Source organism: Mauremys mutica, chromosome 2 (genome assembly GCF_020497125.1).
Source record: "Mauremys mutica isolate MM-2020 ecotype Southern chromosome 2, ASM2049712v1, whole genome shotgun sequence".
In the NCBI taxonomy this organism is placed as follows: domain Eukaryota; kingdom Metazoa; phylum Chordata; order Testudines; family Geoemydidae; genus Mauremys; species Mauremys mutica.
In genome coordinates this window covers 161,545,374-161,561,588 of record NC_059073.1, presented here as the reverse complement: position 1 = coordinate 161,561,588, position 16,215 = coordinate 161,545,374, and the positions used below count along the sequence as shown (strand labels likewise).

Here is a 16,215-nt window from a genome sequence, read left to right as displayed (position 1 = left end):
AATCTAAACCTAAGCCTGAACAACTCAAATGGTACAATTTTAGATGAAAAGAGGAGAAATTTTCAAAGTAACAGCAACCAAATGTTATTTGGTATTTAATTCAAAGAAAAACAAGAAAGCAAAAAAGAGGGATTTAATATTACAGTTAATTTTATAATAGTAAGAGAATTATAAGTGAGGTAAAACAATGGGAGGGAATTTATACAAAGAGGAAATGGAAACTGTCCATAAATACATTATGGAGATTTCAGTTGTGACTCCATAGCTGAGTTTTGCACTAAAAGAAGGGATACCACCTCTTTGTTATGAATGAGAAATGCAGTATATCCTAACCCAAATTACAGCACAAACTCTGAGTACTGAATGATTTATTTGAACATTTACAAGTGAACACATTAATTAGTTTAGAAACTAAAATGAAGTAAAAAGCAGACACTAAGAGTTTTAACACCTGGTTGACACCTCTACTCTGACACTTAAAAATTTCCTGTATTAGTGAAAATTCACTTAACTCTTGAGCTTAGGCTCTTTTTTTTTCTTTTAAGGATTAATGGTCATTTTTTGCCATTATTCTTCATATTTGAAAGTTCCTGGTCAGCAGAAGCGAAAGAATAATGTTCTACTACCAGAAATTTCAAGAAGAAATGTCTTTTTTTCACCATAAAGGGACAAAAAAGTGTAATTTAAAACCAATTTAATCTAATCTGTAACCAGAAATACTGTATGTTTGGATTAATTTTAAGTTTGACTCCATTTTCTGTGTGTATAACCCTTGGTTTGGGGATAATTACAAACATCCTTGTAATGTATTTTACCCAGTTAGTATGCACGCTCAATCTTACCTTCATTTTAAGATTTTGTTTTTCTTGGAATTATATATAGAAATTAATTATCTATAGAAAAAATAAAATAGGTGTTGCATTTAGCTGTAAATAACTCAGGAACAGGGAAGAACAATGTTGGATGCACAAGCATGTATAAAAAGTAATCAAAGAAATGAAAAAAACACAGGCAGGGAATCCAACACCATCAAGACAGGAAAGTTTCCAGAATGACCTGCAGGCAGTGCAAAAATGGTCAAGTAATCAAAAATAGGGAATGAAATGAAAACTGCACACCAAGTACAGGGAAAGACAAATAATGTGAAGTATCTTACACTGCATATGTAAAACAAGGCGTCATCATGGGAGTTAGTAGGTTTTCTAGGATATGGAGAAGACTAAATTCCCAGAACAGAGAGATATTGAGAGAACATAAAATTAATTGTTTGCTTTAGTGTTCATAGTAAAGGTGATTTATTTTCTTCAATATTACTTTTTCCTCCCATGGAAAATGAATGGCATTTCTGACACAAATTGATATCACAGAATTTAATATATTTTCTGAGCAAGGAAAAATAAATATTGAGGCAGCAAAGTTTAAATCCAGAACAGGAGCAAATAAATCAGAGTTGATGAAGACTGGTACCCAGGGTAGCAGATCTTTCCAGTATTAAGGAGAAGGGTGGCTGGAGAGGAGTGCTAAGATGGAAGATGGCAAGTGGTAGCAGTTTGGAGCATCATTCCTCTCTTATACAATTTACCATTTGTTTTTTAAATGCACCTAGTGTGTATTTCTCAATGGCAATGATATGGCTACAAGAAGTTATTCTGACTTGGAAAATGTATAAAAGGAACATTAGAGAGACAAGGTGAGTGAGAGAATATATTTTATTGGATCAACTTCTGGTGGCGACAGACAAGCTTTTGAGCTACACAGAGCTCTTCTTCAGGTCAAGGAACATTGTCTCCTACCAAAGACAATTTTTTCATCTTGAAGTCTCAAAAGGTCAACAAAGGTACTGGTTCAGCAGAAAATGCACCCCAAATCACAAGAATGAACCTCCAAAACCCCCTTGATTAAATATATGGACCTAATAAATTAACTGATCTCAGTACTGGATTCACTCATTAAAACTGAGCTTCAAGACTACAGAATGTGGCAATGAAAGCCACATGACTTGCTTGAATATGAATATTTTTAAGATAGTCAATTATATTTTGCAAACAGTAGTCTAACTGGATATTTTGTTTGAACAAGGTACCTGAGCAATCTTAGAATGTGGATCTAGAACATATTACACCATATTGGCTTAAAGGAATTTGATTTTGTAAAAATGAATTGGCTAAATCTATAAAGATCTGAGTATGAGTAATTTCACAGAGTGGCCATAGTGATAGTCTGAACATGTGTGGGTGCAAGGAACAAGAAAGGAGCAACAAAAAGAAGGCACCAAATTTAATGTCTCAAAATGCCAGTACAGCACTGCTAACAGAAACGAATTCATGTCTAGTCTTTCTTTACAAGGTCTTGACAATATAATTTTAAATTAGAACTATGCTAAAATTCAGTTTCAACCTAATTTTAGCTGAAGTTCTTTTACTTGGCTTTGACTAAATAATTTTTAAATACTTATTTTAAACCAAGTACTGTATATAGCAGCGGCACGTGGTACATTCTTCCCTCTTCTTATGGTCATTTTGTTGGAGATCTAATATGGCTTTAAGGGAGGTATTGCCTTTTGGTACCTTCATGCAGCACAAGTCATTTCTGCAAGCCTCTACCTCAATTCATTCCAATAGCGTTCCCCTTCTTAACATCACCACTACCCTTTCCCAGTGATGTAACTACCTCCTCTTACTTGCAACCATTGCTGCTCATCTCTTTGGTATCAGAAGCGGTATGTATGGAAGGTATCCCTATGGAGACTACTTGTTTCATTCTCCACTCTTGTAATTTTAAAACTAACATTTATCAAAGCTCATAAAGACTGTGGTTGCTCCAGGAGAAGAGCTACATGAGGCCAGCCCAATTTGGTCCATAATGCTAGAATTCTGTATTGCAAGACATATAGCAAATGTGCTAATTTATTCCTTTCTCCTCTGAGAATCACAGAAAAGGACCCTGTTGTAAGAAATTATTTCTCCAAAAATTCTCTATTCCCACAAAACATACATTTTTCACCAAAGATATCTTGCTAATTTGTAGTTATATTATGAAGGTACAAGCTCAGTTCTCCAAACTTCACATATTTCAGTGAACCCTGCAAGTGAGAGTTATATTTGTTACATGTATTAGAAAGTGCTTATGGTGTGTGAAATGTAAACTATGGGTGAGTCTGCTTCCTGTTACAATGTATTAATATCTAAAAATCAATACACTGTTTGAAAAAAGACAAAGGAAAGAGGAAGGAGACTCTCTAGCTGACATATTTTAAAAGTACATTGGAAACGGGAGTTATGTAATGAAGGAACAGAAGATAATGGTATACTATACAGAGTGGTGATAAGAGACAGCTTGGAAAGGTATTTATTGATTAAATACAATTAGCATGGATCTGAAGGGAAGCCACGAAAACTTTTAAAAGAAATAATAGCCGTGATGTCAGAGAGGAGGCAAACTATGGATTTATCATAATTTAATCTATTTAGAAACACGCTTCCAAGTGTTTTGATTTGTTTTGAAGAAAAAAGCTTAAGACTTTAATAGTAATTCTTGGCTTCTATTCTAAGGCTTCTACAATGATTGTTGTTATATATTCTATATGTCTTCAAATTAGACTGGAAGTCTTTCTGGAAGATATGCTTTGGTCTAATCTAAGTTATTGTGTTCAATACAAGCATAAATGGGTGTGATTCTATGTCCTGTGTTATACAAGAGGTCAGACAGTAATGTAATGGTCCATCTGGCCTTAGCATCCATGAATGTATAACAATGTGGATTGATAAATGTGTCACTTTGATTCTGAAATCTTAAAATGCTATACAAAGTAGGGTAAATATTTTACCCACTTCAGACATGGGGAGACTGAGACACTGTGGCAATTGCCCAACCCACATCACATGGCAGGTCAGTGGAAGAGCCAAGAATAAAAACCAGGCCTCCTCACTCCCAGTGCAGTGTCCTATCCACTGTCACATTTTCATAACCATGTGCTCATTATGTAGTAACATGATCTAATTTACATTCAGTCTAGTTTACATTTTAAATGATTTATTTAATCTGTATTTTAATTATAACTTGTTTCGTATAATGCTTTATTATTACTCTACACGTGACCTGCCATTATATCCTAAGGTTAGGAAATTAACCAAGGCATCATGCATGGTTTTCTTCCCCTAAATATCTGGCTTCCTTTAAAATATTTTAGTAATTCTGTAAAGGGAAAATACAATCAACCAAAGTTACTTTAATAACAAATTTAATCAAAAAATATATTTTATTTGGAAAATATTTACAAATTTCTATTTAAACACACAGCAAAAGTGTACCAGAAAAGCCTCATCAATGTTATGCAACTTAATATTTGCAGAAGTTTTCCTCCACATTCTCTTTTCAAGTGGGAGTGGCTTCTGGCATTGCAAAAGAGTCAGGCTGGGCCACCTGAAAATGTGAGGTAGCCACATATATATGGAGACTTCCATGCTGGGAGTCAGCTTCTCCAAGGTTCTCTCCTGATTGCCTCTCCCCCTGGTATTACGACTTCTTCAGTAGCCATTGTTACTCCCACCCCTTAACACCATGTACACATTAACCCCCCTTCAAGCCATCTAGAAAGCATAGAACATGTGCCAATGCTGCATACACTGGTGTTAATTCCAGAGCAGAAATTTGCCACATCTCCTACTTATTTATATCCACCGCATGATCACTCCTGAAAGCATGGAGTACAGATGTCTCATGTTTGCCTGGGGGATAGCTTTAGCACATTTTTGGAAATTTGTGGTTAAGGGAAGCAGACATTTGGGAGTCATGGCTGACTTTGGCATTTTAGTTTCTTTATTTTGCAATTCCTATAAAACATCTTGCTGCTAACTCTTCTCTCTCTCTCTCATACACACACACTCCAGTCTCATACTCTCCTCCAATCAAAAACTGGGTTTTATCCACCATTTTATCCAGTGATGACAAATGTGGCGATTTCACCATGAGTCTCATATTTGGTGTGGTTTTTTTTTCTTAAAGCATGAGCTCAGGTCTTGTGATTCCATGTCAAGCCCAGTTTTCACTTAAAAAAAGTATTGCTGCACTCATGTTTCCTGAGAAAAGTTTGAAAACATGAACCTAGAAAGCAAATTAAACAAACAAAACACTTATTATTGTTTAACCTCTTATGACTTTTGAATAATCGGATCTACTACTAATAGAGTAACCATGTGTTCCAAATGGTCCATCAAACAAGTTTGCTATTAATAAATGGTCTCTACTATAAAATAGCTGGAGAAATCTGGATATCCAATTTATTGTTTTCTTTTCAAGAATTGAAATGTGACTTGAAATTAAGAAGTGACAATGCCAAACCAATATTCAGCACAAGATAAAAGCCATGTGAGCACACAGACTCAGAAGCAATTAATATGAAGATTTAAAAATAATCTATATTAAACTGAGGATGCCTAAAAGAGGTTAACTATTTTCTCAAGCAATGATGAAGCACCTTAGATTGTGTGAAAGTATATACGGTAGAACCTCAGAGTTACGAATACCTCAGGAATGGAGGTTGTTCGTAACTCTGAAATATTCATAACTCCGAACAAAATGTTATGGTTCTTCCAAAAGCTTACAACTGAACACGGACTTAATACAGCTCTGAAACTTTACTATGCAGAAGAAAAATGCTGCTTTTAACCATCTTAATTTGAATGAAATAAACACAGATATAGTTTCCTTATCTAGTCAATTTTTTTTCTTTCTTTATTTTTTTAGTAGTTTACATTTAACACAGTATTATACTGTATTTGCTTTTTAAAATGTATGCCTCTGCTGCTTGACTGCATACATCCGGTTCCAAATGAGCTGTGTGGCTCACCCATCAGTTCATAATTCTGGTGCTCGTAATTCTGAGGTTCTACTGTAGCATCACGTTAATGTAGAGCTGGAAAGGACCTCGAGAAGTCATCAAGTCCAGTCCCCTCCACTGCGGCAGGAACAAGTAGCCCTACAATGTGCCTGACAGGTGTTCATTTTTAAAAATCTCCAATGATGGGGAATCTATAGCTACCCTGGGAAGTCTATTAACTATCCTTATAGTTGCAAAGTTTCTCCTAATATCTAACCTAACTTTCTGGTACTGCAGATAAAGCCCATTACTTTTTGTCCTACCTTCAGTGGACATGAAGAACAACTGATCACCCTCCTCTTTATAAAAGAGCCCTTAACATATTTGAAAACTTATCAGATCACCCAGTCTTCTTTTCTCAAGAACAGAATAATAGAATGATAGAAGATTAGAGATGGAAGAGACCTCAGGAGGTCATCTAGTCCAACCCCGTGCTCAAAGCAGGACCAACCCCAACTAAAACATCCCAGCCAGGGCTTTGTCAAGCCGGGCCTTAAATCATCCCAGCCAAGCCTTTGTCAAGCCGGGCCTCTAACTATGGAGAGTCCACCACCTCCCTAGGTAACGTATTCCAGTGCTTCACCACCCTCCTGGTGAAATAGTTTTTCCTAATATCCAACCTAGATCTCCCCCACTGCAACTTGAGACTATTGCTCCTTGTTCTGTCACCTGCCACTGCTGAGAACAGCCTAGCTCCATCCTCTTTGAAACCCCCCTTCAGGTAATTGAAGGCTGCTATCAAATCCCCCCTCACTCTTCTCTTCTGCAGACTAAATAATCCCAGTTCCCTCAGCCTCTCCTCAGCCCCCTAATAATTTTCGTTGCCCTCTGCAGGACTCTCTCCAATTTGTCTGCATCCTTTCTGTATCAGCCTCACCAGTGCTGAATAGAGGGGAATAATTACTTCCCTCAATCTGCTCATATCCAGCTTCTTGTCCACTGTAATCCCCAGGTCCTTTTCAGTAGAACTGCTGCTTAGCCAGTCGGTTCCCAGCCTGTAGTAGTGTATGGGATTCTTCCTTCCTAAGTGCAGGACTCTGCACTTGTCTTTGTTGAACCTCATCAGAGTTCTTTTGACCCAATCCTCCAATTTGTCTAGGCCACTCTGGACCCTATCCCTACCCTCCAGTGTATCTACCTCTCCCCCAAGCTTAGTGTCATCCACGAACTTGCTGAGGGTGCAATCCATCCCATCATCTAGATCATTAATGAAGATGTTGAACAAAACTGGCCCCAGGACCGACCCCTGCGGCACTCCGCTTGATACTGGCTGCCAGCTAGACTGCAAACTGTTGATCACAACCCGTTGAGCCCAATGATCTAGCCAGCTCTCTATCCACCTTATAGTCCATTCATCCAATCCATACTTTTTTTTAACTTGCTGGCAAGAATACTGTGGGAGACCAAATCAAAAGCTTTGCTAAAGTCAAGGAATAACACATCCACTGCTTTCCCCTCATCCACAGACCCAGTTACTTCATCATAGAAGGCAATCAGGTCGGTCAGGCATGACTTGCCCTTGGTGAATCCATGTTGACTGTTCTTGATCACCTTCCTCTCCTCCAAGTGCTTCCTAATGGATTCCTTGAGGACCTACTCTATGATTTTTCCAGGGACTTAGGTGAGGCTGTAGTTCCCCAGATTCTCCTTCTTTCCTTTTTTAAAGATGGGTGCTATATTTGCCTTTTTCCAATCGTCCGGGACCTCCCCTGATCTCGCCCGACCACCACAAGTTTTCAAAGATAGTGGCAAATGGCTCTGCAATCACATCAGCCAACTCCCTCAGCACCCTCTGATACATTAGATCTGGACCCATGGACTTGTGCATGTCCAGCTTTTCTAAATAGTCCTTTACCTGTTTTTCACCACTGAGGGGTGCTCTCTTCCTCTCCATACTTTGCTGCCCAGTGCAGCAGTCTGGGAGCTGACCTTGTCTGTGAAGACCAAGGCAAAAAAAATTGAGTTCTTCAGCTTTTCCCACATCATCTGTCACTAGGTTGCCTCCCCCATTCAGTAAGGTCCCACACTTTCCCTGACCTTCTTCTTGTTGATAATATACCTGTAGAAACCATTCTTGTTACCCTTCACATCCTTTGCTAGCTGCAACTACAATTGTGCCTTGGCCTTCCTGATTACACCCCGGCATGCTCAAGCAATATTTTTATACTCTTCCCTAGTCATCTGTCCAAGTTTCCACTTCTTGTAAGCTTTCTTTCTGTGTGTAAGCTCACCGAAGATTTCTCTGTTAAGCCAAGCTGGTCGCCTGCCATATTTGCTATTCTTTCTGCACTTCAAGATGGTTTGTTCCTTCATCTTCAATAAGGCATCTTTAAAATACAGCCAACTCTCCTGGACTCCTTTCCCCCTCATATTAGCCTCCCAGGGGATCCTGCCCATCAGTTTCCTGAGTCAAAGTCTGCTTTTTTGAAGTCCAGGGTCCATATTCTGCTGCTCTCCTTTCTTCCTTTGTCAGGATCCTGAACTCGACCATCTCATAGTCACTGCTGCCCAGGTTGCCACCCACTTCTACTTCCCCTACCAATTCTTCCCTGTTTGTAAGCAACAGGTTAAGAGGAGCACGGCCCCTAGTTGGTTCCTCCAGCACTTGCACCAGGAAATTGTTCCCCACACTCTTCCTGGATTGTCTGTGCACTGCTGTATTGCCCTTCCAGCAGATGTCATGTCCCATGAGAACCAGGGCCTGTGATATGGAGACTTCTGTTAGTTGTCCGAAAAAAGCCTTGTCTACCTCATCCTCCTGGTCTGGTGGTCTATAGCAGATGCCCACCATGACATCACCCTTGTTGCTCTCGCCTCTAAACTTAACCCAAAGACTCTCAATAGGCTTTTCTCCAGTTTCATAGTGGAGCTCTTAGCAATCATACTGCTCTCTTACATACAGTGCAACTCCTCCACCTTTTCTTCCCTGCCTGTCCTTCCTGAACAGTTTATACCCACCCATGACAGTGCTCCAGTCATGTGAGCTATCCCACCAAGTCTCTATTATTCCAATCACATCATAGTTCCTTGACTGTGCCAGGACCTTCAATTCTTCCTGCTTGTTTCCCAGAGGTTTTTTGTTTGTTTGTTTTGGTTTGTTTTTTTAAAAATCTTTCCTCTTCGATCAAGTATTCTAATGCTCTCCTATGGATTCTCTCTAATTTACTCACTTCTTTGACCTGGACACAGTTCTCCAGTTGAGGCCTCATCAGTGCTGAGCAGAGTAGGACAGTTACCTCCCATCTCATACATACTTCACTCCTGAATGATATAGCCTTTTTCACACCAGCATCACACTGTTGACTCATACTCAACTCATGACCCACTATAAGCCCCAGATCCTTTTCAGCATTACCACCACATAGGCAATTATTCCCTGTTTTGTAGTTGTGCTTTTGATTTTTCCTTCCTAAGTGAAGAACTTTGCATTTGTCTTTACTGAATTTCATCTTGTTGAATTCAGACCAATTCTCCAATTTTTCAAGGTCATTTTGAATTTTAATCCTATTCTCCAAAGTACTTGAAACCCCTTTTAGCTTGGGGTCATCTGCACACTTTATAAACACATTCTTCGTTTCATTATCGAAGTCTGAATGAAAATATTGGCTAGTAGCAGACCAAGGACTGACTCCTGCAGTACCATATCACATACACCCTCCCAGTTTGACAGTGAACCATAAACACCCTTTGAGTACAGTCTTCCAACCAGTTGGGACCTCACCTACCAGTTACCTCACCTGTGTTTCAGTATTAAAAAGAACTGGGGGAACAACAATATTTACTGTACAGTCTTATGAAGCATTATATGGATCTCCACTTTCATACTGTCAATGAGTCCCCATGCCATTTACTGCTGACACGGGAACAAATTCATGCTGAAAAGTAGCATGTGATCACATTAATGTTATTTCCACCACAAAAATTGTCCCTATCAGGAACAGAGTAACTTGTGCATGACATGAAACAGCCTGGTCAGGGAGCATTCACAAACACGGGCTATGCACCCAGGCCCTGCCCTAAACTGTCCCCTCTACAGCTGGGAATTATACAGACTTTGAGGAAATTGAGAGCAGGGAACCAAAGTTGTACCCTATATCCCCTCTTAGCCATTCATTTTCATTTATGTTCCCAGGTGCAGTCCAACACCTGAGTGTGGCCCACTACGTCAGTTCAGGCAAAACATCCTTGGAAAAATCCTCAGTACATGAATTTACATATAATAGCTAGTAATAAAACTGATTAAATTACTTTAAAAAAAACAACAACATCCAAGCCTTTGTTCTGTGTTTATACTTCATCATAAAGACACAACATGAAAAGCATGCAGAAATAGATTCTGAGCTCATTATTGCTGAGTTAAATATGAAACTTTTATGGTTGGAATATTAAACAATCTGCTGTTATTAGACCAGATAATCTCATTGGTAAAACTGAGGCAGCATGTGGATTATTGGAAGCCATAATAGTAATGAAAAAATATTACTTAAAGGCAAAACCTATGCACTAACCTCATATTTTTTAAGTTTTATTAAAATCAGTTTATACTATTTATAGTTCACGTTACTTCAAATTATGTTTTGGACGCTTGTTCACAGTGATCCTATAGGCAGAAACAGTTATCTCTTTGCTGCGCTCATGTACATTTTACCAGCTACAGGTAGGCTGGTATGATAAGAGTGTGATCATGCACAAGAGGAATTGTACATGTGGACCTCAGATCTAAGTCAGTTTTAAAGTCAAAATGTAGAATTCCCAATCACCCATTTGTCATAAGAAATTCAAATAGAAAATGTAAGTGTTTTTATCTTTAAATCTCCATTTATCCTTCCTCCAATTTTTTGATCATTGTGTATGTTCATCAAAAGCAACAAAGAATCCTGTGGCACCTTATAGACTAACAGACGTTTTGCAGCATGAGCTTTCGTGGGTGAATACCCACTTCTTCAGATGCAAGAAGTGGGTATTCACTTGCATCTGAAGAAGTGGGTATTCACCCACGAAAGCTCATGCTGCAAAACGTCTGTTAGTCTATAAGGTGCCACAGGATTCTTTGTTGCTTTTACAGATCCAGACTAACACGGCTACCCCTCTGATACTATGTTCATCAAGTCTGTCCTTACCCCTAAATCAGCTTGCACCTACAACAGTCAGGATGATACTATTATACAGCGTGGGGCTTGTACTCACCAGGTGGCGCTCCCAGTCTTCCACGGCACTTCGGATTGCCCCGCTCCGGCCGGAGGAGCGAGGCCGCGGGACTTTCCGCGGCCGGGCAGGGGCAGCGGGACCGCGGGGTTGCGGGCTCCTGCCGGGGGAGCGGGACCGCGGGACTTTCCGCGGCCGGGGGAGCGCCGCCGCTGGGTTGCGGGGCTCCGGCCAGAGTAGCGGGGCCGCGGGGTTGCCGCGCTCGGGCCGGGAGAGCAGGGAAGCGGGGCCGCGGGACTTGCCGCACTCTTTCTGGGCGCGGGGGGCCCGCTTAGGCGCGCTGCCCGATTCGGGGGAATGGCCTAAAGGCGGCCCTGGCCCCACGAATCGGGCCCGCACTTGCTAAAGCGGGCCCTGATTATACTTGTGGTGTGGTTCTGCTTGTTTCAGTCACCCAGAGAAACAGCTTCAGATGTCAATTTCACAGAGCATAGCAGTGAGCATAGAAGTAAATGAAAAGTCTCTGCTGCTGAGCCAAGAAATTTTAAAAAGTTAGGTGGAATAATTGTATATGTAATAACCAACCTGGAGGAAATAAAATATATTTTAATAAATTTGTCCAAGGACAATCTGATTTTAAAAGTGGTTGTCCCATTTTTTCTTTGTTTGTTTTTATTCCTCTACATAATTAGCCATGTTCATGCTTCCAAGTCTTCAAGTAAGGCCAGACTTCTGAGCAGAGCCAGAGGATAAATTAACCCGAAGTGTTGGCTAGACAGACAAATCATATGTTTTTTTTTCTACTAGGAGATGGGAAGCCATTTATCTTGAATGTCAAGTTAAATGAACTCATAAATCAGGGATATTAGAGATGGAGAACACTTATTACATCACCTAGTCCATCTCCCTGCTAATTCATTACCACACAAAATACACCCAGAATGTTTAAATTCAGTTTCAACAGTTTAATTAGACCATATTTTAGCTGTCTGGGCTGTTAGTCAATATGGCTTTTCCTGTTTTGTGAGGACTTCAAGCTTAGTACTGTAATGTGTGCCTAGGAGAACCAAACAGTATTGTGTGGAGAGGAAATAAGCCAGAGAAAGTGCGTTTTTCTTCCAAATAGGGGCCATTCCAAAACCCAAAGTCCTTCCCAATAAAACAGAGATCACTTTTAAGTAACATGGCGCACATGTACTGTGAACCACTCTCACTTTCTGGTAAACTTTTAAGCCCAATACACTAAATCACAATCTACTCTGAAAAAGTTAGGTTGTATAAGTTATTCATTTCACATATCATCTTAGATAATGAGCATTTCCAGATAATGCTGTAATACTGCATGAAAACCCTCATACATACCAAACACAGGGCAACCATAAATCTCTTTAAAAGTTAATGTAGCATGCCAGGAAACATTTTTAATTTTTAAGCTCTATAAACTACCAATTGTACAACAGTTGTAAAAAAAAGTATTATACAAGTATATAGGACAACAGACTATTTCAATTAAATATGCAATATAACTTTTAAGAATCCTTGAAGCTATCAGTGTTATCTAAATATTTTTGCATTTTAAAAAGGATAATTTATGTTTTTATTGCACATAGAATATCAGGATTGGAAGGGACCTCAGGAGGTCATCTAGTCCAACCCTGTGCTCCAAGCTAGACCAATCCCCAAACAGATATTTTTGCCCCAGATCTCTAAATGGCCCCTTCAAAAATTGAACTCACAACCCTGGGTTTAAGCAAGCCAACCCTCAAGCCACTAAGCTATCCCTACCCTCATGCGTTGCCTAACATTACACAACTGGCACACAGAGTTAAAATCCAAACTCCACCACATCCTAAAGCTGTCTTTAACTTAGATAAAAACCAAAATGTAAATTTCAGTTTAAACTTCTTCCCTAGATTGGGTTTATTTTGTTCCTAGGGTTTCTCCTTTCACTGTTACTCTGTTCTTGCCTCTATTTCCCTCTGACTCACTGAACGGCTCAAACTCTTCATATATTTTTGGGCCAAAGCTAGTCTGTTGAGTCAGCAGAAACAAGTCTCACTTTCTCTCTCTCTGCCTCTGCAGGATGCTAGAACCAGATATCCTGTCAGAGTACCCTTTTCTATGAAGCCATATGTCACATTAAAATGTGTCAAGAGTCCAAAGTACCAAAATTAGATATTAAAGTGTTTTGTTTTTTGGGGAGGGGGGCGGTGTAGTGGGCGCTACTAATGATCAAAAACATAAGCAGTTTTTAAACTCAGCTGTCTTCAAGAACTGCAGTTATGGCCATCTCCTATGTTGGAGGCAGAGGGGTTGAAAAGCAAAATATGAACGGTCTGGCAGTTTTACATAAGTGTTTTTCTATGACAAAACTTCCTTTCGCCATACAGATATAGTGAATAATTCTCAATGAATTACAATGGAATAAAGATATATATTCAAAATACTTAGTTTTCATTACCTGCGTAGGAACCTCTAAATATACAGAAGACTAAATTGCTTATATAAACACATCTGAACCTATGTCTCATCAGAATCAGAGTAGAATTTCATGAGATCTGTTTGTCCAAGATTTCTAGTACTTCCTTTTTTGTTTTAACCAAGTGGACAATACCAAAAGAAAAACCTCTTGATATATTTTGGAAATTCTGCTTCTGGTCTCAACCATTTTCATGTCATGTTGGAAACAAGTGAATGTAAACAACTAACTGAATATTTTCAAACAAACAAGATAGGGTTCCCTTCAATTTTTATGAAAAGCTTTGGAATGAAAGTTACTTTCTTCACAGTGATTCATATGTCCCTAGCGCTTACACTCTGTAATGAAGAAACCTCCACATGTAATAAAAGGAAAGGAAAGGATGTTGTACTTGTAGCAGTCACATTTAAGATCACCATACAATATACCGGGCAGAATGACAAAGAAAACCAACGTCTCCTCAAACCAATGACCACAAAATACTGTTAGGAAACTAAATTGAGGTATTTTTAAAACAAGAAATATTTCTGGTCCTTCATGGCATCAATAATAAGCCTCATAAGCATGTGTGACATAATATGTAATCAAAAGCCGCTATACTTGTGTACCTGTTCCTTAACTGAAGCTAGAATAGCAGAGGTTGTCTCTGTTTCAGAACCGTCCCCATTGGATGTATTCAGCACAGGGCTAAGGGAACTTGTCTTGTCAGAAGATGACGGCTGGTCTGGCACAGGCATAGCTCCTGTGATTAAAAAAAAAAAATTTTTTTTATATTACAAGCCGCATGTGTGTCAGGAATCAAATACATACAACAGTAACCACCCTAATTTCAGAAAAAAAAAATATTTTGTGTTCAGCAGAGCCAATTTGCTTCTGTTAGATAATGTGAAAGTCCTTCATTTACTATTCTTTAAAACACAAAGATTATTTAAAGTTTATCTTAAAAAGCAGCCTTGAATTCTTATCATCCAGTTTGCCTCCATATCATTCACAACATTGCAATTGGAGCTAATTCAATCTATGTACAGTTGTGGCATTTGTATAGTATTCTAGGGGCTACATCCAGTACAAAATTACAATATCATGGGAGTGATTAATCATGAAATTCCATGCAAGCAGAGGACCAACAGATGAGAAAAATACAGAATTTTACGACTTCTTGAATTAGATGCATATTTACTATGCACCTATTAGTAGTCTAGTATTTTGTCTAACTTCAATAAATCTAAGCAGTGTTTTTGATGAAGTTTTATCAGCAATATTATTGTAAAACAGTAATAAAAGTTATTCTGCCCCCTCCCCCCTCCTCTCTTTTTCTGAGTGAGAGAAGTGAGAAAGCCAATGGTTAGAAGTGAAGTCTCTTTCTATTTTTTGGTTCTATAAAGCTAGGGATAAGATGCAAGAGGGAAGTCATGATTTTGGAGGCTGAGCCATAGTAGGAAGGGACATGAAGTGTATAGTCCCCAGGTATATCATATAAATGGTGCAGTTTCTGTAAAAGTCCCTGGGGCTCTGGAAGAAGTGCTCCTGCTACCTTAGTTTTACCTGTGTCACTCCCCTAGAAATTAGCTTCCACATTTTTATAAAGGAAACCTTTAGATTACAGTTCTTGTAAAGTTGACTTAAGTGGTGAGTAAAACCTCACACACCACTTAAATCAGCTTTTATTAGATGAGTCCTCTTATATGAGACCAAAAGGTCTGGGGAGCTTGAGTCCAGAATAAAGAGTAAATGCACATCAGCGCTACCTAGCACCAACTAAGTGCAATATACTTCAATAGCAGTGATTGAGGAAGTTTGGGATTAAAATGACCAAAATTGTCTAGGCACAGAGTGAATGTGCCTACACACACAGCTAGCCAAAGTAAAGCCCTGAAGTGATGTTTTATAACGTTGGCTCTGAATACTCACTGCCACATGAGAACAAAAACAACTAGGAGTCCGGTGGCACCTTAAAAACTAACAGATTTATTTGGGCATAGCTTTCTTGGGTAAAAAGCCCACTTCTTCAGATGCATGGAGACCACATGAGGGTGCCTGTTTGGCCTGGTTGGACACACCTTTCCAAAACCTTCCTGAAGTTCAAGCCACACTAGCAGAAGGAAGAGGGGAACATACCTCCAGGTAAAAATATAAAGAGGCCACCTAAAAATATTGAAAAAATGTGTCAGATGTTTCTTCCTAATCCCTGGCAATTAGGGATTGGCTTATGCTCTAATTCAGGGGTGGGCAAACTGTGGCCCACGGGACCATCCTGCCTGGCCCCCGAGCTCTTGGCCCGAGAGGCTAGCCCCCAGCCCCTCCCCTGTTCTCCCCCCTCCCTGGCAGCCTCAGCTCGCTCTGCCACCGTCACAATGCTCTGGGCAGCAGGGCTGTGAGCTCCTGGGGCTGCGCAGCTGCAGAGCCCAGCCTGAGCCTGTGCTCTGTGCTGCATGGTGGCGGCGGCGGCAGTGGCAGTGTGGCCCGGCTCCAGCCGGCCGCGTGGCCAGCCACTGGTGCTCCAGGCAGCGCGGTAAGGAGGCAGGGAGCGTGGGGGTAGGGTGAATAGAGGGGAGGGCAGGGGAGTTCAGGGTGGTGGTCAGTGGGTAGGGGTGCGGATAGGGGTCGAGGCAGTCGGGGTAGGATCAGGGGGTTGAATGGGGGCAGGGGTTCCCGGGGGGCAGTCAGGAAGGAGGGGGGGTTGGATGGAGGGCCAGGGGGCAGGGGTTCTGGG

The 16,215-nt window shown here is 40.1% G+C and overlaps 1 protein-coding gene across 1 annotated transcript in view; it reads right to left on the bottom strand.

Moving 5' to 3' along the window:
- The window catches only part of CTNND2 (catenin delta 2), a 1,196,137-nt gene that overhangs the window by 958,508 nt on the left and 221,414 nt on the right, over positions 1 to 16,215 (bottom strand). The window contains exon 2 of the mRNA XM_045005428.1: positions 14,111 to 14,244. Within this exon, the coding sequence (XP_044861363.1) occupies positions 14,111 to 14,244 (134 nt within the window). The remainder of the gene's footprint in view (positions 1 to 14,110; positions 14,245 to 16,215) is intronic.